Source organism: Charadrius vociferus, unplaced genomic scaffold (assembly GCF_000708025.1).
Source record: "Charadrius vociferus isolate BGI_N301 unplaced genomic scaffold, ASM70802v2 scaffold404, whole genome shotgun sequence".
Lineage (NCBI taxonomy): Eukaryota > Metazoa > Chordata > Aves > Charadriiformes > Charadriidae > Charadrius > Charadrius vociferus.
The window spans coordinates 1139580-1163880 of record NW_009648443.1 but is presented as its reverse complement, the minus strand read 5'-3'; the positions used below and the strand labels follow the sequence as shown (position 1 = coordinate 1163880).

Below are 24301 nucleotides of genomic sequence, written 5' to 3'. Positions count from 1 at the left end.
CTCTCCCAGCCTGTCCTCCCAGCAGAGGGGCTCCAGCCCTCCCAGCATCTCCGGGGCCTCCTCTGGCCCCGCTCCAACAGCTCCGTCTCCTTCTGCTGGTGGGACCCCCCGAGCTGGAGGCAGCACTGCAGGGGGGTCTCCCCAGAGCAGAGCAGAGCGCAGCAGAGGGGCACAATCCCCCCTCGCCCTGCTGGCCACGCTGCTGGGGATGCAGCCCGGGATGCCGGGGGCTCGCTGGGCTGCCGGCGCACATTGCCGGCTCATGGGGAGCTTCTCATCCACCAACACCCCCAAGTCCTTCTTGGCAGGGCTGCTCTCCAGCCATTCTCCGCCCAGCCTGTACTCATACTAGGGGCTACCCTTGTGGTTGACTTGGAAAAATCTTTCCACAGCGAGGCATCATGTGGAGTTATGTTGTCAAAACTTTCTGTAGGCGTGTGGCCGATGAAAATCCTTAGGGGAGGCTTGAAGGAGGACCATGGGACAGCTTTGCAGGATTTACCTTAACATTTTATCTAGAACCCCTCTGCAAAACTGTATGTCAGACACACCACTTCCAACCACTATGCTTTTAATAGGGAATGGAAAAAAAGTCTTTCTATTAATACCTAATGGCAAGTTTCACTACTAAAAGCAACTAAAAAAGAGGTTGGAAAGAGAAGGCCTATTCCCTATCCCTAGCCAATGTAAAATTGCTGAGGATCTGTGCGCTACCGCTTTACAGTACTGGGGCAAAAGTCCAAGTAACTTTCATTTACCATTATAATTATATCTGGGGCTTTGGCAAATATCTGTTATAGAAAATTATGAAAAGGCATTTTAAAAGCTAAAAGTTTAATATTTTATATTCACGTGTATATATTTGTGGGTGTATACATACATATAAAAATATATAAAATTTACTTTCTTCATAAAATATAAGACACACCCAGTATGTTACCTATTAAATACAAAGTTTACATCCTATATGCCAAGACCCTGATTTTGGAGTTAATCTCACGTGGATAGACCCTATGGACTTTAGAAAATTCCTCAGGGTAAAGTCCTCAGCAGAAGAAGAAACAGATAAAGATTGGTAGCGGAGATTCATACGGTTTGTATATACAGGCTAAAGAAAAATGCATATTGAAAGAAAATATAAAATTAAATTATTTGGGGTTAGAGGTTTGGAAATCAAACCTGTCTTTCGCTCCTCATTCTTTTCTTAGATGTGAGGGACATTATTAAGTTGGTGAAGATGAGTTACCCGAGGAAGTACCTTGGGTACCTGCTTTCTCCAACATTAGTTTTATATGTAGCTATGTATATTTATATATTTTATATAAAACTTTTTTTAGAGTGTAGAAAATACTAGATTATGTTGCTAAATTAAATTGGGACTTTCAGAGACAGCTCTAAGGCCTCCAAATATTGCTGCAAGCTTTTTTTTTGTTTAGGAAAGAAACATAGTAACAGCATTTTTTTTCATCTAGGTACCACTAAGTTTAACCTTTTTAAGTCAATGGATTCTCTCTGCTTATTCCCTGCTCTCCGAGACATTTTTCTGTGGTTAGAACAGATTAAAACAACCTAATCAAAGAAAAACAGTGCTTCTCCCTGTCATTTTATAGCATTCCTTGTTCTCTCCATCTATTCATTCAGTGGAATGGTTCGTTCCCCCCTCCTAGTGTTCTCTGCACTGTATTTGTTATTGCTTCCTGCACATTAGTATACACTTTTACATTTTTCATCCTGTTTTTCCATGCTTTTTGTTGTCAACCCTCTTCTCACATTTTTTATTGTGAGAAAGAAAGGGTGCAAAAAAGATTCCATGGATTTAGTTTTTGATCACATCTCTTATCCTTACTACACTGTATTGAGGAATAAAGCTGGCTTAGAGAAAGCAGGGTTTCAAAAGGCAGCGGTGAGTGAGAGCTGTCAAACAGAACCAGCAAACTGTCATTTCCTTGAGTAGTTTAAGGACATGACAATGCTGACATAGACCAAAGAAAACTGGTCAGGATATTGCAATTTTGAGCGCCGTAGCCAGATAGGGTTCCTAGCCCTGGATATCTATACCACAATTCAGAACAAGGGGTGTGCGAGACCCATGCTGGTGAAATGATTTAGGAACTCCTTCAGGTCAGGAATCAGGAGTTAAGAGTGGCAAGGGTAAAAGCTGCCTGTAGCAGGAGGACTTTGTCAATGCATGCATTGCCATGTGTGTAGGGTGCCTGTAGCGCACTTCCAAGCCCATTGGCACTAGGGGCTGGGAGAGGTCTCTACAGCAGCTGCAACAGGCGCTGCAGGGAGAGATCTGGATCTTTAGCTCCTCTGGAAGATGGCAGTGTCCCGCCTTTGCTCTGACACTTACCTGTATCATAGTATGCTATCCTGGAATTAACTGGGGATCTCTGATGCTGCAACATCACACTATCGTGCTTTTCAAACATCCTGACATTCACAAGCACCATACCAAGGAGTTGTACTTAACGACTTGTAGCAGTAATTAATGTCACTTAGTAGTACTAGTAACAGCTACTGATCCTCTTCTAAGGAATGTGACTGGATGCATCTACTCGCTTACCTCCCAGGTGCTCCCAGGCATTTGTCTGCAGGGAGCCTGAATTAGAAATGTGGAATTGCTCTAAGCTCCTGCCGTGCCCTGCTGCTCATGTCTGTGGACGCTGGTGTTACTGCCCGAAATGACTCCTAGCAGACTGGACGTGATTGTTAGGCTGTGGGAGTGGTAATGAAGGAGTAATAGACTTAGGAGGAAAAATTGAATGAGTGGCTTTCCACATAGTTTGGCGACAGAACTTTTACTTTGTGCGTGGAATGATGTTCAATGATCTCTGCTGAACAATCGTAGAATCATAGAATGGTTTAGGTTGGAAGGGACCGTGACGATCACCGAGTTCCAACTCCCGCTGCCATGGGCAGGGACACCTCCCACTAGCCCAGGTTGCCCAAGGCCACGTCCAGCCTGGCCAATGTTGTAAGCAATCTCAGAAAGAAGGCAAAAAAATCTTCGCATAAAATGTTGCTGACTTAAGAATGAGAACTTTAAATTTGGATGGATGGGAATACAAGCCCACAAACGAAAAAAGCTACCTAAAGGCCTAAAATCTGGGAGAAAGGAGATATTCATACTAAGCTCCTAGGAGGGATAAAATGGAAGAAAGTAGTGGATCAAAATACTGATCTTTTTTTGTATAAGGCATATAGAGAATAAAAAAGTAGTCATCATAGAAAATCAAAGCTATAACCCGGTTAGCATAACATTGATTTGGTGGAATTAATTTGCATGTAGAGAAGATTAGTGGCGAAGAAAGCAGGATTGACAAGCAGGAGGAAAGGAGGAAGCCTTCCTCTATGTAGGTGTTGTATCCTCTCAAGCTCAGAGAGCGGAAACTGCAAAGGGATTGCCTGCGGAAACTGTGGATAATGATCAGAGGGGAAGAAAGACAAGCTCTGTTTTAGTGGCAGTCTGGCACAAGCCAATAAACCAGGAAAATCTGTGAATTAATATTGGGCCGTTATGTATCTGAGGCTGCCTCGAGTGTGCTTCTTTCTTCTTCTGTTCACAAAACTTGTTCAGACAGGATTTGCAGCCTTGGTTTTCTGGATTTGCTCTGATATAGCTGCTGGTCTTCTCAGTCCTTTGCTCACCCAGTTTTAAGTGTATACGTAGTATGCTTTGGATTAAAGTGACCATGAAATGGTGGAAGTTATCATTCTTAGGAAGTTGGCAAGGGGGAAGAGAAATAAAGGTAGTGGATTTTAGGAACGTTAATGTAAGCTCAAAGGAGGACTCCATGGTAAACTTGAGGCAACTTGTTTGGGGAATATCACAATCCCTCAATGACACTTCTTAAAGGGATCATTGTAAGTTATCTTGACTGTGGTGAAAGACCAGCTTGGTTAAATCTTCATTGAGATCAAATGCTTTTTCAGCAAAACTACTTCCTCTGGGTTTTTTTGGGCAAGAGTCTTTCAATACTGTCATGGTCTCTCAAATACTAATGGTAGAACTGCAGAAAGGGGATGTTATAATCCATACTGCGTGCAGCAGAAACCACGTATGATGTTTCCTTGCAATTTTAGTGCCTTTCTCTTTTTTAAGGAAATACATTGTTTTGCTGGGGCCTACAGAAGTTGATAAATTATGCTGTTCTTAAGGCTGGACATTCAATAGGAAATGTAACTGCAACTCATTCTGTTGCTAATTATATGTCATATAATTAGTAGTTTATGTACCTTTTAGAAGAACATTACTTGTATTGCTCAATCGTAGATTATAATAAATATTGAGGTATTTTTCCAATTTGTGAAACAAGAATGAGTATATTGAAACTTAGGTGTTTCAGTGTTAGAACTTAGTAAAATTCCAGTAAACCCAGTTTAAAGTGAATTATTCTTTAAGTTCACATATAAAAATCCTTTTTAAACAAAGATTTTGTAAGCAGAGAAATGGTTAATGTTTCATCTATAAATTCTACTATCTTAGGTTTGTTGCAAATTCTTATGCACCAACTAGCAATCTCTGTTATGGAAACCTTTAATGTTTAAAATATACTGTTTCTAATTTCTATCTATAATGCTTTTGTTTTATGACTCACGCTTAAAATATTTCTCCAGAATTTGAAATGACTTTGTGTTTTGTATGAAAACTAGAAAATCTGGTGATTCCTACGAGAAATGGTCTTTGCAGCCAGAAGTATAAACCTGTCGACTACAAACATCTATATGAACTTGCTGCAGTAGAAAAAATAGCAGCTGCAAAAATTCAGCTAAAGGTATGATTTTTATGTTATTTGTAAGGTGAATGATTTTAAAATTCAAAGATCATATTTTTTTGCTGTCCCAGGGAATCTGAGAATGGATAGGGATAACAAATTGCTGTAACAGCGTTCAGCAAAAGCGGGCAAAAGAGAAGAGTTTATCACAGTTAGCGTTACTGTGATTTGGGCATGTTAATGTCAAAGTGTGGAATTTCTTTGAATCAGAGATGCAAAATGTGTGTGGATTCTCCTTCCCGAAAAGACAAGAAAAGTTTGTACTTGAGTGCTTTGAGGAAATTCATCTAGACTTATTACCTAAACTACTCAAAATACGTGGGGTAATGAAGAATTTATGTGAATAAATGGGAAGGGAAGGTTGATTTGGAAAGAAAAACCAAGAAGATATGAAGTGAGGATTTCCAAAAGTCAAGCTGAGGTAGATCTTGAAAATTAAAAGGTTTTTATAGCCATAAATTGTAACTGTAGAGCTAGGCAGTTAGAAAGGTATAAAAAGCTGCAGCATGGCCCAAATGGTAAATAAGAAGGTAGTCTATTTGATAATGATAAAGTTTAATGAAAACTTTACCTCTACTTTTATTAAGAATGGTGATTTATAATGTGTGGACAAAGCAGGGTCACTAGCAGAATTGCAGAAGGAAAAAAAAAAAGTCTGGGTGGTCACAGTGGAAAGAACACTACGTACCAGATTTTCGCCATCCACTAACGCAGTTTCACATACTCATGTTTTCTGTAAGTCTGATCTTAGAGACATTTAGTAAATCCATGCAACAGTGGGTGGTACCATACCAGTTGAAAATAGCAAAGCAATTTAGTGTATTAAGAAAGGAGATACGATTTTGGAAGCATTTTTGGCAATGATACACCCAAAGTCTTCAATGATGTGCAAGTTAATTAGAGTACAAGGTGAAGAGAAGAATTTGTAAACCCAAGAAAGAAAACGGAAAGTGGAGACCAGTCTGTAAATATGGGGGAGGACAGGGTAAACACTCCAGGCAGCCTCATTGCATCCTTTACGTTGGGCATATGGCAAATGTTATGACAGAGTTTTACCTTTGTAGAAGGACCAAATACTAGAGAAAATGTAGAGAGAACTGGAAAGATTAAGATATAGCTCAGACATAGCTAACGCTAGAATACTGCAGATGACCTTCATCATTATAGTACACCCCCCCCTCCCCATTCCCCACCCGCAATAATAAAGGAAAAAACCCTCATATGAAAACCTAAAGGAGTTAAAAATTTTCAAATATTTCGAGTAAAGGTATTGATTATAGTTACTGATGTTAATACAAGCCTATGTAACAGGTAAATGAAATTTGACAACCTGATACTAAAATGAACTGCAGATAAACCACTTCATACCTGAGTTGTTTATCTCATTCAGATTCATACATGGTCTGTCCCAATTTGCTTAGCTTTAAACTACCTTTAGGCAAGCAAATGCAAAGGTGCAGATTGGCTTTTGTTCTTCTGCTGAAAACCTAAGCAGGACTTTGGAGCATCATTGTATTCTCTTTCTTAGTCCCGTCTTTCAAAAATTTCCCCATCTTTATTTTAAGAGAATACTATAATCAATGATGTATATCACTGCTTTGGAAAGAGACTTTGTAAAAATGACATTCTGTTCTTGCAAAGCTTTATTGGTTTTACACTTGCAGGAATGACAATGCTCTTTTTCCACAATGTCAGGGAAGATTTTGCTTTAAACACACAGGATGTTAGCCTGCTGGTCAAGGAGTCTCTGCTTTGGGTCACAGTCCAAAGCAGAACTGTTGTATGAGACCTCCTTTATGTCATGTCAACTCTCGGGTGCCTTGTTTATCAGGAACACAGTTTACTTTCTCTGTTGATGTAGCCAGCAGATTTGGATTTAGCCTGGTTTATTGGCTTAGGTTCAGTGCTGCACAAACACAGCTCTTCTGCCTCCAGAGGTGCATCTGTTTGAGAAACAGTTTAGCTTTCATGTGACTTGACAACTAGACCCTTAGGTCCCGTTGGACCTCAGTCTGGAGCCGTTCAGGCGCCTTTGTGGCACGATTCTGGAACTGGGATGATTTCAGCACCGGCAGACCTGGGCTGGCTGCCGATACTTCCTTGGATTGCAGGTTCCGGTAAGATTGACCGGCTGCTGTGTGACACCATGCAATTCGCACTCAGATGAGGTAGTGTGACTTCTGAGACCTATAGGATCGGGAAAATCATAGAGTGGCTTTGATAGCAGCCAGGCCTCATTGGGTAGAACCAGTCCGGTTAAGCTGAGACAGCTTTTAGAACGTGCCGTGCTTGAGTGTCTGTGTACCTTGCCTCCCGCTGTGTCCTCTGTGAATATGTATTGCCTGGCTTGTCAGTCACGGTTACATACAACGTTGGAGAGCTGGTGAATTTTTATTTTTTTAAATATTGTCCCATTCTGAGGGGGTGGTTCTGATTGCTTCCAACATGACGTACAAACCAACAGAGAAAACATGGAATATTGTTGTGAACAAGGTCCTTAAACAATAAACCCAAATGTATGTGTAGACTGAGGCTCATCTTAGCTCTCCTCCAGTGCTACACTAAATAGTTTGTTCTTGATTTTGCAGTGGGCAGAAAATAACATTTTATTCTCAACATGTTTGTCTTGAGAAAAGAAATTCTTTGAAACCTATTTATGAGTTTAGGTCTTTTCCATACAGCTTATCATCACGCTGTGGCTATTAAGCCACAACAGAATTTGAAGTGTTGCACTTGTTTTTAATGAGACAGCCAGGACATGGACGTTCTTTTGCACCGAATTGTGCATAAGGACTTGTATATTGCAACTAGTTGGAGCAGGGTTGGGGGGTGAAGGTGGTTAGGAATAAACAGGTTTTGGTTTCAGCTGCGGATGTCCAGAAACATTCTTCGGATTTTTATGTTTAAGAACTTCCCTTTAAAAAATTGTGCTTTCTTTGAAGGAGAGTATATGTCAAACTGCCAGAAATGCAGATGTCTGAGAAGTCTCCAACCTCTCTGGAGCATGTGTTGCTGCCTCTGTATGTTTTCCTTTTCAGTTGTGTGGAAATAGTATAAAATGTTGATCCAGAAACACTGTGGAGGGATAACTCCTTGTGGGAGTGGAACTGCTTTTAGTGTATAACTGTTTCACTGACGAGTGTTACATGTTAAAAAAAAAAAAAAAATCAAATTCACAGAAAGAAGTGATTTCTGAAGAAATTGACACTGATACACATTCAGCTGGAATAGTTCCTTTAGGCTGAGAAACAAACTAGAAGAGGAAAGAAATTATCAATTTGAAACAGACCCCTGCAGCGGTAATGTTATTTGAATGTCTTTTCAGAAAACTGCAAATCCAGCGTAAGGATAACACAGTTTTGTATGCTTAAACTGCACTAACGTGGCAATTTGTTGTCTCTCCAGCCTTTGGCCATTCCTCTGAACAGTTGCAATTTTGTGGATGGCCTTTGGAATGAAAGGCTGTGCTGAGGAATACAGAAACTATGCAAAATGCAGTGACTAAAGTTTTCTTGTGTAGATGACTAAGGGACGTAATCAGATGATGTCTTTGGCATGTATAAAATATAATTCAGAGTCTTCATTCAGACAGGATTGCAGAGTTCAAAGGGAAAATTGCTGAAGAAATATGGAATTATGATAAAGTTATAAAAAAATTCCTTTAAATTCATGTCGAAAACATATTTAGAAGTTCTTCGAACAGAAGTTATTAAATGAAATATATTGGTTTGCAACAGAACCGTATACTACTATTTGTTCTGATGCCGTTTCTTAAACCTTAGTACATGGAATATATACAGTACCAACAAGCATAATTTACTAGTTTACTATCCTGAAGGTCTTGCAACAAAAAAGGGGGTTGCTCGTGCAGCTCCTCTCTTGGTATTTAAAATAGAAAAGGGTGACAGTGAGTGAGAGGAAAAAAATACATGCTTGCTTTATAGTATTGCTTCCTCTAATGCATGCAAGTATAAGATATCAAAAACTCTGGCAGATATTTCTTCGTGGACTTGCAGTACAGAATTCTACTGAATTCATTCCAGCTTTAAACTAATTTTTCATCATCTGTCTTTTGGTATTTCACCTTTTCAAGCGTTTTCCAACTGAGTAGGTAGTAAAATATATATGCTGAAAGCTCCACAGCGAATAGAATGTGTTCCCACCTACTGCTTTTTTTTGTTGCTGATTCAGGCTATCCAGTGTTTGAAGTGCTGGGTTACTCCTCCATTGAGGTAGAACCAAATAAGCGAATGGTAAATCAGTTGACCATTTAAGAACGAAAAATACAGCACGTACAGAAAAAAGCTAATATTGCAGCAATTATACATAAATGTCATTGCTGTTGCTATAAAAAAATTCCAAGAGCATATTAAACTTTATGTACAGATCTACTTCAACTTTTGTTTCCCATTAGTTTTAGAATCAATTTGAAGATGTATGTATTTTCAAATTACTTTATTTATTCTGTTTGCTGAAGTCTGGTTTTAAGTGCCTAATGGTAATCAAGAGGAAGCTATAAGTAACTTTTTAAACATGAAAATGTGTAAGCAATAAAAATAAGGAGACATTATCTTTGATTCAAAAGCATCGTAGCAGAGTGATTGAAAGCATAAACCAGCTGTTTTCAAACTCTCTTTTACTGCAGTCACATGTGCAGCTTCCTATTAAAACATTGTTTCCCAGTCACAGTCACGTAATCTCTCCATAGCACTATTGCAACTTCTTACCCGAATAATACCACTACAGCACGTTGGCTGCAAAAGCACAAGGGATTAGCTAAATTCTAGCTGTGGTTGTTCCTTACGGGGCTGTCTAGAAACCAGGTATATTCAACCAGATATATTAAACTCAGATTCATTTTAGAGTTGTAAATGTTTCTACCTTCAGAATTTTAAGTATTTTGTTTTAAAGTAAGATTTTAGCTTTTGTTGGTGGGTGAATGAGAGGCTGTGATTGGAGAAGCGATGGGATTCTTGCTTGCCTGTGCATGAGTGCTGCAAAGGAAAGCTCTACACCTTCCTTGTGTGAGAAGCCTGCGCGCATCGCTGCCAGCCACTGGCGGGAACGGAGAACACGCCTGTAGGGGCTTTTGCTCGCCGTGTTCTTGTGCGTGGGAAGGCAGAGGGGGCAACGTGTGGTTTTGTCCAGCTTTCCCCAGGCAGGAAAGTTGACTAAGTATTTTTAACAGAGCAAATAACTTCCACCTGAGCCAAGTGGCAAACTAACATTTTTGACTCAGAATGTCACTTCTTTCCTGAACTAGATGTGGAGTGCGATCTTTATTCATTTCTCCCTGTTATGAACTAGGACAAGAGTTCCCAATTTTTTTTTTCCTCGCCTTGCTACCATTCTGCAGTAGAATACTGTATCTGCATGAAGGAAAGGCTGGGGAGGAAAAAAATAAAGGCGGGGGTGAATTGTGGGAGCCTCTGGAAGCAGAGTGGAAGTTGGCTGGGGCAGGGATGAGGTCTGGTGTTATGGAGGAAGGTGGTGGCTAGGCGGCAGGAAGAGGAGGAGCAGGAAAGGAGCCACTTCTGAACTGACGTGCTGCTTTGTCCTGAGGATCCACTGAGAGGCCAGAAGCCAGTCATGGTGGCGGGAGGATGAGAGAAAACGGACTTGTCTCAGGGGCTTCGGGCAGCTACGGATGACTTCTAATCTTTCTTCGTTGTCAGTTGGCCAGAGTCATCTGGCTACCACTTCATCGGCCTTTCCCTGATGTCTTTTCCTCTAGTTAAGCAGTAACTCCATCTATCTCAAAAGCACGTATTTCTATTTTCTCTGTAGTTGGAAGCAATTTTTTTGTTGAGCCCTTAGACAGTTTCAGAGCCTCTTTAATTGGATAGATTTTGAAAAAGCACTCTTTTTTAGTAATCAATTTTTGAAATTCTTTTTCTTGAAAGACACACTTTCACTCTTTCATCTTCCCACATGTAAGAAAGTGTATTTTTCTTTCTCCTGCTCATCTTCCCCCCTTCACCTCCTGGGAAATAGGGATGGGAAAGAAAAGGAGAAAGAAGAAAACGGACTGCATTTTTTCACTTTCTCCTCTCATTTAATTGTAGTTTGAATAGAATATTTTTTTTTTTTTTCATAAAAGTTGGTTACATTTGAACCTGTTGTTCTTTAGAAAAACACAGTTTTGAAAAAAAAAAAGCTTTTAGGTTCCCCATTCTGTATTTAAATGTAGGAAGGCATTTATAAAGCTATTGAACAGATTCAAAATACTTACAAGCTTTAATTTTTCCTGCAGATTAAAAAAACAGAGCAAGTTTCAAAAATTAGCAAAGAACAAATGCTGCTGAAACAGCATCAGCAAGTGTGGTGGCAAGAGCATAAACGACTGAGTGAGAACAGGTAAGAGCTGAGGAAACTTAATTAGCCATTGTTAAAGAAATACTTCAGTCGACAGATGCTGGTGTGGCATACTTGATTCAAGGGACAGTAGGAAGAAAAGATTAAAATATCTGAACTGAAGATAACTCTTTGTGCAGGGCATGAGAGTTCCTGAGCTCCTTTGAAAGGGGTCTGTAGACATGAAGAGAACACATAAAGGGAGGGGGGAACAGAGTAGATAGTGTTCTGTATGTACCTCTCCATGGTGATCTCCTGGCTGGTTAGTTGACCTATCAACATCTGAAGAGCATGTGTTTGTAGGAGTGTCAGACATTTTCAGATACTTTTTAATTCCTTCGGAGTCTGTCTCTAGATATGCATATTGAGGTCACACTCACGATAGGGAACATGAATATTGTTCGTGTCTGTTAGCTTGCGTGTTCTATATACAGCAGATCAATGAGAACGTTTTTGCTCAGAGGAGGGTGGCTTCCATACCAACTTCATGTCCAAGTCTTGCACTTCATACCTTCCCAGGCAAAGAATCACCCTTTTTACTTAATTATTACAGTACTTGAGGTTTATCTTTCTTGAAAACTTAATGAATTAGAAATTAAAGCTTCTGTAAAACTCATATTTGTACCTTCCAGGCAAAAAGCAGAAGCAGAAATAAAGACTTTTCTTGATGAAGAAAGCCATAAGCACAACTTTTTTTTGGATATGAGGGACTTGGGTAAGAATTTTTTATTAATTTCTTGATTATTTGTTATAGTCAAAATTATCTTTATTATTTGTTTGAGTTTTTAAATCCCTGTCTCGACAGGTTTAGATTTAGAGAGCACAGTGCTGCGTAATATTTTGTGTGTTTGAGAAAGCTTTGTGTTTCATTTGGATCTAGAGCATAAATTATCAAAGGAGCGGGATACATACCAAAAAAATACTGTAGTTCCTATCTGGCAACTAAAAGAGAATTTGAAATTCAGGCTGTCTGAAATGCAGTGTTGCCTCTCAGAAGAATCTTGTCTGAAATCGAAGTTCAATCCAGTTGAGATGTTACAGCAGGTTTGTATTTTAGCTTTATTTTTACAATTTATTATCACTGTATTTTTAGCATTTTCATTTATTTTTATGTAATACTTCAAGAATATAACTCACCTTCTGAGTATCCGTTAACCTCTGTACTTGCTGTAGTGCAGATCTGCTTCAGTAAAGCCTGTAAAAGCATAGCACTGTAGAACTGGAAGTCAGGCTCTTGGTTTCCAATAAGAGCTTTTATATTACAACAAGATAAAGAAGTAACAGTAACATGTTTCATGTAATAGATCAAACTTGTGAAGAAGCAACAGAAGGCAATTTTGGAATTCCTTATCCTTGAAAGTCTGGCTTTGGAAAGAGAGCTTGAAGACTATAAAACAAAAGTAAGCTTTTCCTTATAAGTTTAATTAGCAATTTTTTTTCAGGGAAAATATAATGCAGAGTAGTCTGCTGAGTAGCATTTTTTTCATCGCAGGCATTAGCGCATTCTTTTGAAGAGAAAAATGGACTTTTCCTTGAAGTTCCTTCAGCACTGCTGTCTCTGGAATGCCCCTATCCTGATTTGAAGACCTTAGTTATCAATGAATACCAAAAGCTTGCAAGTGGGTACTGGTCTAAGCTTCAAGAGATTGATCAACAGTTGAAAATTTTATATAGGTAATAACATCTGTTTCTGGACTTCTTTTGTTGGGTGTAAAATAAGTAACTATAATGTGTTTTGCAACCTATAGATCCTGCAGTTGTCTTTACTGTTGGAGTTGGTTCTACGCTATGCAGTGCAGAGAATAGCTGACGCAGTGCCCAGCTCGCCAGGGTTAAATAGTCGGTAACCGCACAGCTGAGGGAGTTGAGGCAGTCCTTTCAAAAGCTCTCATCTGAAATAATATGCGAAATGTTTTGTGGATTAAAGAACCAACAATCTGGTGTGCATCAAATGTCCTCTTTGTGTGAATAGAAATGCTTCTTTCTGTGTGGTAATTACACTATCAAATTTATGTCAGAAAAGTGCAGTCTTTCTGAGAGAGATTTAGAATGTACTTATCTGTAAAGCAGATAAATAGGTCCAATCTTTTCACAAGTTTTGGATTCTTTGTAATTCTCATCACAAAGAAATGTAAAAAATGTGCGTAGCTCTGATTCAGAATAACTGAAAGGAGGAGAGATTTTTCTGTAAATAAAAAAAAATAATAGAAAGAACATAAATATTCACAAAGATCTAGAAATGTAACATACCTATATATTAATAGTATAAAGCTTAGCTTTTCTGCTGAGGCTAACTTGGCTCCAGGAGCTATGGAGCTGTAGATACTGGACCAGCCTTGACTTCTTTTTGCCGTCCACTGATATTCCTTAGAATGGCATCAGGTTTTAAGAAGACTGAGAATAGGAAGGTCAGTGGAATTGTTTGAAATCTGGGCAGAAAAAAACAGGGAGAGCAGGAAGATCTCGAAGTTTCTTTGGTAAAACAATCACATGCTGCTTCTAAATCTCCCTCTTTTTTTGGGTACACCCCACCTACAGTGCAGCACTTCAGTCTTCTGCCACTGCTGCTGAACTAGTTTGGGGGTGCTGAAACAGGTTTCAGATGTTGGATCCCATAGAAAGTCATGTTATAATCTACTTATCTTTTCTATAAATTGCACAGATATTCCGTAGGTTGTTCTTCTGTTACCTGTTTACTGTAATGTCCTAGCTATTATAACGTGATAATTATTAAAAATTGTTCTGATCTTTCCTATATTTATAGCATTTATTAAGCAGCAAGTGGCAAATTTACAGCAGTTCCTTTGCTACCGTTTCTGATATTTCGTCACGGTTGCTGTTACAGAGGAACTTATAACAACCTCTATGGAAAATTGGTGACAAATGCTAAATCATGAAGTATGTACAAAGTCCTTCTAGTAGTTTAATTAAAATTGTGTCAAAGTTTATGATCAACACAATTTTGGTGAAAAATCATAAATTGATTCACACAGCATGTGTGCTACTGAATAATGGACAAACATCAATGCAGACGACAGAAAAATCTACCATGGTATTTTCATTGATCATATGCCAGGTTTCAATATAGGTCTCGAGCTAGCTAATTTTGCACTGATAATTAAGTAACATCGAGACTTAAAGATAAAATACCGTGTTTGTGAGGGAAAGAAATTCAGTTGTAGGCATGAAAACATACGCAGTGGTACTTTGAAGGGATTAAGTTATGATATCTCGATGGGAAAAAAGAAATGGATGTATCTGGGAGGAAGGCCGGTGTGGTGGCACTGGCAGCAATCAGCTGGTGGTTGTAACGGTAGGCCGCGTAGGACAGGTAACCCAATTTGGAAGACCGTATGCCAGTATTGTTAGCTGGGAATGTACAAACCAATAAATGAGCCATCAGCAGTTATCTTAGGCACTTTATTTAAATCTAGATCTTGGTCTTTTTTTGTTTGCCTTCTGGTCTCCAAATCTTTAAAGTATTGCTCATTTATGTTTCTGTGATTTTATCTGCAATGTTAAAAACATGTTGTTGATAAAAAGAGCGAGACTTTGTTCTTGTAGAATTGCTTACTTCCAAGATCTGGGTTTTATCAAAGACACAACACTCTTTGCCACTTCTTACATTTATATTAGCTAATTAGCATGGAAATATTTTGAGTTTGCAAAGACACAGCCTTGTGATTTAGGTATTCTACAGTTCATCAAACTAACTATGACCCAACTAACACAGATAATACTGTCAAAAATTGCGTGACACAGATTTTTGACCTTGGTATGTATCCACTGTATCTACTGATTAATACAGCCTTAATGAAACTTTTGCAATTATTGTCATTGCTCTATACCCGAAGATACCAAATGTTCTCCTGCAATACATTTTTTTTGCATTTTTGTAATTTGAGAAGTTGCTCAGCAGAACAATGTGATTCTATGACAACACGCTAACTTAGTCCCTTCATCTGAGGATTATTTCTCTGTCATTCTTCCTCCCTCATCATATGCTTGAATGTACAGTAAAGAAATCTGAACTTGATACTAGTTTCCTGGTGTAACACGTTTCATTGTTGAACTGTTCAGCCTGTCTGGAACAGAAAATTTGGAAAATGTGCAAAGAAGAAAAATCAGAAGATAATATTCTGGTCTGCTGTATTCTTTGTGTGCTTTTCAGTCCTACTAGAATGCATATTACAGTGTTTATTGCTTTTAGAAACTGCAGAAGAACTTGGGTTTTTTCAAGCATAATATAGGTTTGTAATGTTTTATAAAATAAATTTACTACTTTTACTGCTGCTAAAACACAAGTTTTTGTGTTTGGGAAGTAGCCAAGTCCTGAGTTATCCCACAAATTGTGGACTTTGAACTGATGTGTTTGTTATAGCTGATGATTCTCTAAGCACTATTGTATTTTTGCCACAATTTCCAAGGATGTCCGAATTATTTAAATAACTGAAGGATGAATGGAGTATTGCGTATTCAGCACTGTATCCTCTTCCGTGTCCTTTCGAATGAATGGGATATGGGGACTAAGTCAAGTAAACTTAGTTCCTCTTTTCAGGCCGTTAACAGGATGTTTCTGCTACAACAATGGGCAATGACATGGTTAATAGTCAGTGAGGTTAACATCTCACTCAGTGGTATTGTTGCAGTCTGTCTGTAGATTCTCCAAGACAGCAGTGCATCAAGTGTACATGGCTATTGCAAAGGCTGTGTGGGGATTATAGGGTGGAGAGGGTAGCTTCCCCTCGGAGTTGTTTATGTTCTTTAGAATGTGTAAAGCCAGGGATTAATGCTGGGTAAATCTGTTTCAAAGGAAGCAGCTGCCTCAGGGTTGTTGAATATAAGACAATTGTTGTGTTTCAGTTCTGAAACAAAATAAAGATTGTACTGTTTTCTAGTAGAAGCATACATACAAGAAAAGCAAGCACTACATTTAAAATGTGGGTCATGCCTTCAGCCTTGTGAAAGTTTGTCAGTATCTTGACACTGAAGAAGCCTGATACTAGCTTGAATATTAATGTAAAATGTGTTGGCACTTTTCAAACTCATTTTGGATGAGATCTTCCTTTCTGCAATTTTACAAAAGTTTAAGTGAGGTGACATCTTGAATTCAATCAGGCAGGGTATTTTGAAATTCTCCATGCATTTAATGGTTATGAATACACTGGGCTGGATCATGCTGCTTTTTTCTTTTTTTCTGTTTTTGGCTATTTGCCTATGAACAGCTGACAAAATCTCACACAGCTGACAAATTTTGGCACAGGTGACAAACCAAGACATTGGCAGTCAGTTTGTCCCCACTTACAATAAACTACTTGTAGCTCTAGCTGTAGCCGATTGCTCCCCAGAGTGTCTTCCACAAACCTTATTTCTCCATCTTGCTCCTGAGTAGCGTAGAGACCAGCGTTAGCTGGCCATTAGAGGAATATACAAGTTGGAGGGAACCGTGGCGGAGACGTGAGATATAGGAGGCAGAAACTGGTGCGTCTGCCCATGTGTGCTGGAGGCAGAGGAGATCGCCAGCCTGGCCCTCGGACCACAGAATCCATGGTTTTCCCTGCTCTCAAGTTCGTGGTGTAAGGTTTCCTGACCGAGATGTATCTTACTCTGTCTGACTCTTCTGGTAGACAGAAGACCTGTGTTTGTTCACAAACCTGTATGGTCAGAAATATCTAAGGTAGATTGTTGCAAAAGAGGATCTCAGCTCTTAGAACTGTCTCGTTACTGTCACTAAAATAACGTGGTCGAAGGGCACCATGCTGAGGTGTGTCAGGACTCACAGGAGAGGATTACTGATTACTTTCAGAAATTATAAGAGGCAGCTCAAAATCCGACCCACGAACTAATAAACACTCTCCCAGGATGGCTGGTACTCCCTCTGAGTGACGGCAGGCAGGGTGTTATGGTAGTTCTTCTAATAAGCAAATAAATAAAATACTGGGGATGGGAAGACAGGAATGCTAGGTGTTGTCTATGTGTTTTTGTACTCACTTCAGCGTCAGTAGGAGCAGTGGCAGCGAAAGAGGTTTAAATCATAGCAAAGAATAATTAATTTGTTCATTAAAGTTACTCTTCAGAAAGCCTATACCTCAGAATATCAAATTATGACACATTCTAAAATTAATAAATGAACTGATTTCATAGAAAAGCTCCCTATAGAGAAAAGGGAGGAGTTTAAAACATTAATTTCTGAGGATCAGTTGCGAGACATTTTTCTTAGGGCAGCGAATGTTGCACAAATAGCACATGGTTCCAATAGCACCTCGGGGTCAAAGCTCGGGGACTCTTGTCTTTGGAGAACTGCGTCTCCTGTTCCAGACCTGCAGCTTGCAGGTTGTAAGATTTAACTGCAACCATTCCCTCTTTGAAGGATTCCTTGGCCCCCTTTCACTGGCCGGGGCACTATTTCTGCTTTAGACTTCCCGTATGGAAAATAGTCGGCTCAGAAGTCTATATTCATTGTCTGTCATGGGAAACGTAAGCAATCAGCTATAAAGAAACCCTTTCGTTGTTATTCTGCTTTTGCTAATGTAATTTCACTTTTTATGTTGTCTCCAACATTTGCTTGGCAGTTGTCAGTCGCTGCAAATAAACTTTTTACAGGAGCTAGATCTTTCCTCTCCCCTGTTTTGAAGGCACCTACCTGTTTCTTTTCGCGATGGCTGGATTTAATAGCCGAAATAGCGGGCTCCTGGAAATAGTTTGTCAGATATTTCACCCAGTTTATAAGAAGAGAAAGGAAGGAAAATGGGTGGAAAGTATCAATAATAGATGTCTATCTCACGTAAGATTATAGAGGGAAAGCTATTTTATTCCGTAACTTTATTAATTTTTAGCCTAGTAGTGAGTCTCCAAGTCAGGATTATTACTGCACCCCCTCGCTGTCCCGTAGCTAGAAGAGGCTTAGCTAAAAAGTAAAATTAGTGAACAGAAAGTTGGTTCCGTTTTACCTCAAACCAGGGCATTAGTGCTTAATCTGTACCTGCACAGAGCTTTTCTGTGGGGAGCTTTTCTGTGTGCAGTTGTGCAGCTGTACTGTAGTACATCCCCACCCAGCCAGTGTTTGACGTCCTGTGTGAATGGGGAAGTCGATGGGCTGCGAGGGAGGTACGACTTCGATACTTCCCGTGCCCGCTCGCCGCCCCGGGAGAGCTACCTGCCAGCTGGCTGCTTGGCATTCTTTTCCTGAAAACTTAGGTTGCTGTTGAATTCTGGTTTTTATTGGCTCCGTTAGTGAATTACTCCAGAGCTGTCCACAGATGCAGATTGTGAACCTTTCTCTTGCCTGGAAAAGCAAAAACTAAAGCATCGGCCTGTGCGCTTTGTCTTGTGAAGTGGTACCGCTACCTGTGGACGCTTTAGTCGTCTTTAATTTTCTACCTGTTGCTTTTACTTGACTGATAAACAGATAGGCTAGTCAAAAGCACTACCACAGAGGGCGAGCTAAGAGCTAGTGCTTCGTGTTTTCCTGCAAAAAGCCCTTTCATGACTGGAACCTCTCTGTATACAATACAAACATCATTACTGCAGAGCTCTCTGGTTCGGTGTGTTTGTAGCACTAACGGCCACGATAATGTTATTGGAGTTTATTGAAGGAGGTAGGATGTGATTTCTCCTTACCTGGCCATCTTCATTGTGATGCTGTCTGCATAAAAGACAAGTAACTTTTAACATTTATTCAAAGAAAAACAAAATAAAGAAAAAGTACACATAAGAGTGCAAGAAACAAGGTGTTCTTTACTAGGGAATAATATTTTTAATGTTTCCTTGTGTTTCGTTATCATGAAGTTGCCACCATTCTGATCCTGGAATAATGATTCTGTGCTGAAAATGTTATAGTACACTAAGAATCACTTTTGTTTCGTGCAAGTCAGAGGGTGAAGAATTGGAGCGGGGAGGAAAGTACCTCTGATCACTAGCTGTCTCCAGAAAGATGGGTAAAGGTTAAATCCTTCTCAAGGCCATAAGGGTAAAAATAAAGTCCAGTAGTCTGCCTGAAGAAAGCTGTAAAACAAATGCCTTTAGGTAGGTGAAGATAAGTGGACCTCTGTCCGAATTTGTGCCAGCTTCACGGCAAAGCATGCAGCGGCAGAAAGGGATAGTCGCGAGGAGAAAAGGTGAAATGCATGTCATCAAGAGATGGGCTTCCCTTGCCTGACAGGGTATTGCTTCAAAAGCGGTTTGTTGAAACAGGATATCGTGCCTTTGCGTTCTTGAGATGTGTCTATCATTTCTTAAAACTACCAGAGATGTTTTCTTGTTTTGTTCCCCAGTGTCCCAGAATATTGAACATTGTATTGTATTGATAATACACTGTGGTTTTACTGTACAATGTTTTTTTTTAAAGAAAAGTTGCATTAAACTGGATTACGTAAAATTTTTTAATGCCTATATTTACTGTTCTCTCTTCAGAGATAAGGCTAGATCTTGTTGTAAAATTTGGTTTAATATTAATTACGTATGAGCACCTCACAAAAAATCCCCTTTCTTAAAATACCTGGTATTTGTGCCTGTGTAGGGATAAAGTTGTTCTAACATCTTACTGGGTGCAGGGCTATTACATACCCCGACACGACGGCTGGCTCTGAAAGTCCGAGCGCTGCAAACAGTTGGAGGCTGCGGGAATTTGGTGGGGGGTAGAGTCATACGATTGCCGCCTTTTCATTTTCCCTTGGCTTTTAGTCACTGCTGAAAACAGGTCACTGGGATATAGAGACCTTTTGGTCTGACTCAGTGTTGCTGCTCTTACATTAATGCTGACAATAAAAGCCTGGCGATAATCCCTTCAAGGCCAAGAGTTCAGATTGAGGCTAAAATCTAATCTACTAAATCCAAACCTGTGGAACTCTGTTTTAGTTTTATGTTACCTCTTGCTACTCTAATTTTCTGAAATACATGAATGGATACTGATTACTACACCTCCTATTTAAAAAAAATGTGAATCTTATGCCTTGCTGATGAGTTTACGGCTGTCAGAAGGTTGTTTTTAAACTAGTTCCTCATTTAGCTGCATACAGGTATTACCACTTCGTTCATTTCATTTTGATCATTTTATTTAGTGCTCAGTGGTTAAAACTGATGACCTTCCTTTTTCACGTTGCATTTTCCGTGCGGCGTAACTATTTATTGGTGTGACGTGTTTGAGCAACGCAGTATCATTCCCCAGTAAAAAGCCAGGTTAGGAAAGGAACAATTCACTCGAATGACCGCACAGTAAAGAGTCACATTAGAAAAGCAATATAGGTTTGCTTTGTTTCATTAAAGGGAATCTTAAGTTTCTCAGCTCCGATCCAACACCCAATTTACAGGTTCAGGATCGGTAAGCGCACTGAAAGGTTAGGTCTTTCAAAATAAACTAGAGCCAAACTCCTCCTTTTCAAATGTTAAGTTATACTGGGGTGATTGTTTTGCATTTCCGTAGGAACACTGAATGGAAGGAAGAAGATCAGTGGGTTTTTCAGACTGTTATCAATCAGTATCCAAGTGACCTTCAGAGGAGGAGGACTTTGTACCTCGATGTGCTGCAGAGATACCTTCCTCACAAATCTCGGCGTGATCTGGTCAGTGTTGTTTTAAATATTAGATCAATTATATAAATTCTTACATGAATCACATATTGAACGTTTGTGTTCAAGAATGTTTATTATTTTTTTTTATTTTAAAACGTCTTAACTATGAATTTTGTTCTGCACGGTGAAGAAGGGATGTCGCTGTCTTCAAAATGCACACACCTGAAAACCTATCGCTTCTTCAAAATCAGCTCTGTGGAGATTTTATAGTTCCACATACTCTTACAGCCAAATTCACAAAATTAGTTTGTTAGCATTGCTTTTGCTGTACAGTTTTATAGTTATGTCACGCTATTCTGCTTCTCTTGGTATTTTTATGTTTTATGAGGATGTATAGCATTGTCGCACTGTCTAGGAATAGTTATTTTAATTGGTCTGTGGCACATATATAGCAGGAAGAGCGCAAAGTTATCTCCTGCTCTCAGGGAGAGGCTATTTTTATATGCATAATGCCTTTCAAATTGATTGCTGATTCCTTTTGCGCTCCACAGTGAATAAGCACATAGCAGCTAAAAGAGAAACCCATTTCAAGGCCAGAACACTTCAGGATGTCATAAGCAAAGCAGGAATCTTTTTTTATCTCTGCATTTATTTTTAGACCATCTACTTCCTTGTGTTTGAGGAGTGCCTGGTGCACAGGGGTGACTGTAAAGTGATACTCATAATCAGTGTAGTTTCACCAAAAATAAAGTTCTTCTGGATTTCAGAACTTTTGCCTGTGAGAACTGGACTAAAGAACTATGTGCTTTGTACAATGTAGCTATATTTTAAGCATAGCTATTATTAATGGGTCTCCCTAATTTTTTGAAGGTTCGTTTAAAAGTTAAAAATTTAAAATTAAAAATCGTATTCCTGCATTGAATTAATATCTCTTAGTGTGTATATTAGCATGACAAATACAGAAATGTTAAGACGCTACTAAGAATCTATTCTTAAAACGTTTGTGTTACATGAGAATACTAAACTTAGAGCCCTCTCTGCATTCTTCCCCCTGAAGAAGGATGGATCGGTGGCCCAGCACCGAGGGCTTGATCCAGGGGCAGCTCATCAGACAGATCTGGTTTTAGAAGTGCAAGCTCTCCATCCCGTTTTCTGCCTTAAGTTTCTTTGCTTTGAGTGCTTGCTAGCAAGGCTCGCCTGAGTTTGTGGCAGCAGCAATGGCAATGTGACCTTCTGATGCGGTGGCCTATGTGCGTTTGGCCAGAGAGAAGCCCCAGAGATAGCGGTACCACTTTATCTTCATCCAGCTCTGAGCTGATAGGAGTATCTGTGAGCTAGGCACAGATGGGTCAGCATCCCCCTGGCCCCTGCCAGAAGCCTGGAAATTAGCATCCAGAGTGGTCCTCTTGCCACTTGTGAGCAGCTAGCCAGCTCTAGAATCTCCTTCATCCCTGTAACCTGTGTTTTGGGGATATGAGACAGGTCCTAGGCTCTACTGCCTCAGTCTATGCAGCTTTACCCGTTGCTATTTCTGTCAAAGCCTTGAAGCTTGAATGCCCTCAGGAGCCTCACTGAATAAGGCCAAAGAAGGTGTATTTAAGATTAAACACTCACCATTTTTGTTACGTGCATTGTGCTGCTTGGCAAGATAAAAGTCTGTTTCCAAATTTCCTGTTAGGAAAGAAGAAGTGAAGCTAGTTCTTGTCTGGACTGCATTTGTACAATTGCTTTAATTGGTATTCTGTTTCTCTATAGATCATAATTTGCTATGAAGAGCCTCATCTTGCTAGAGGTGCTCAGTATCTCTGAAGGTGTATCGAAAGGACCTACTTGCATTTTATGTACTTGAGGGCAGGAAGGAGCCATTGCATTTTATTTATTCATATTGCAAAAGCATACTTCAAAAAAGAACAGTGGGACGTCAGGATAGCGAAGCGCCATGTGGTGCAGGGATACAGGGAAAGGCTGGAGTGGTACCACTGCCTACCGACACCGGGAGACTGCCGCGTACCTGGCACCTGACAGAACACTTCTGGGCCTGAAATTGGGGATTCTGTAGGAATATTGGTGATATAATTAAACCAATTATATTCAAGGATTGCAAAAATGTCTAGAATTATTTTATTTTATTAATACATTTTTTTAAACCTTTCTAAAATGTTTTACTTTTTCAGGTTGTTCATGAGAAAGCTTGGCATCGTTACCATTTCATTAGGAATCAGCGCAGAGTCTTGATGTTAAACTGGGCTCAAGCTCGGAAGGCCTTTGTACTTAAGGCAGTGATGACTGCTGCTGAAGCCTCTGCTGCTCACGAGACAGAAGTAGTGTTGGCAAATACCAGAAAAAAGCAACAGGAGATTTGTGCTGATCTGAAGGCAAAGGTAGGTTCAGTTATAAATCTAATGCGTGCAAATCTGTTTTTCACTGGTAAATTCAAAATGTAGTGTTTAAGTGAGGAAAAACTACCGGAAGCTGGTTGTCATAATCCTGTTTTTACTGGCCTGACTGAATTGTTTTGGGCAGCTGGGGGGAAAAAACAAACTGTAATCTGTTGGCAGAGATGAGTATGTTTGTGAAGCCTTACTCGCAAACGGTTTTGAAGATGCTGTGTTTCATTACCAGTAAAGATCCTTGTTCGTGTTTCAACCAGCTCTTGAACTTAGTTTGTCTTTTTTTGATTAAGAATTTGATTACCTAGCACGCTTTAGGCCTTACTGTGAGTTTCATACTGTGGGTATAATCTCTGTATAAGCTGCTATCATGTTTATTTTGATGGATTTTGAGCACCATTGAAGAGTTTGAACTATATCTCAGTATTGGAAGAACAAGATTTATTCTGCAGTTTACAATACGAGAGACTGTAAGCAAGCTACAGGAGTAAAGGTCTGGCATCGTATTCCTTGGGTTCCTTTGTAACCTTGGCAAATCACAAAGTATTTGTGTGTTTGTTTCTCCCTCAGCAAAGTGGGATTGATATCGTAGAATCATAGAATGGTTTGGGTTGGAAGGGACATTAAAGACCATCCAGTCCCACCCCCTGCCCTGGGCAGGGCCACCCCCCCCAGCCCAGGTTGCTCCAAGCCCCGTCCAACCTGGCCTTGAACACCTCCAGGGATGGGGCAGCCACAGCTTTTCGGGGCAACCTGCCCCAGGGGATCACCACCCGCACAGCCAACAGTTTCTTCCTGATACCTCATCTAAATCTCCCCTCTTTCCGTGTAAAACCGTTCCCCCTCGTCCCATCGCTCCCCTCCCTGATGCAGAGTCCCCCCCAGCTCTCCCAGAGCCCCTTTAGGCACTGGAAGGGGCTCTGGGGGCTCCCCAGAGCCTTCTCTTCTCCAGGCTGACCCCCCCCAACTCTCCCAGCCTGTCTTCATAGGAGAGAAGATATCTATACTGTCTGAGGCTTACTTCATAATTGCTTTTAACACTAGAATCCTCAGAAGTGGAAGCAAAATGTTCCATTCACCATCACTGCCACCAGTTTTTTAGATTAATGCTAGTCTGTTTTCATCGAAATAATGAATATCTGTCTTTCCTTCTGTTTATTTTTAAGAATGCTTTCTAAGACCTGAAGAAATGGATCCTATAACTCGTTTGCCCTTGTTATGGAGGTTTCACAATATTCTGAAAGGTGATTTACTGTGAAAAAGGATAAAA

At 39.9% G+C, this 24301-nt stretch overlaps 1 protein-coding gene across 1 annotated transcript in view; it reads left to right on the top strand.

Moving 5' to 3' along the window:
* CCDC148 (coiled-coil domain containing 148) overlaps positions 1-24301 on the top strand; it is a 63347-nt gene that overhangs the window by 3095 nt on the left and 35951 nt on the right. Inside the window, exons 2-9 of the mRNA XM_009885478.1 lie at positions 4657-4778; positions 11032-11135; positions 11765-11847; positions 12013-12176; positions 12437-12532; positions 12625-12806; positions 20554-20692; positions 22816-23022. Coding sequence (XP_009883780.1) covers positions 4657-4778; positions 11032-11135; positions 11765-11847; positions 12013-12176; positions 12437-12532; positions 12625-12806; positions 20554-20692; positions 22816-23022 — 1097 coding nt within the window. The remainder of the gene's footprint in view (positions 1-4656; positions 4779-11031; positions 11136-11764; positions 11848-12012; positions 12177-12436; positions 12533-12624; positions 12807-20553; positions 20693-22815; positions 23023-24301) is intronic.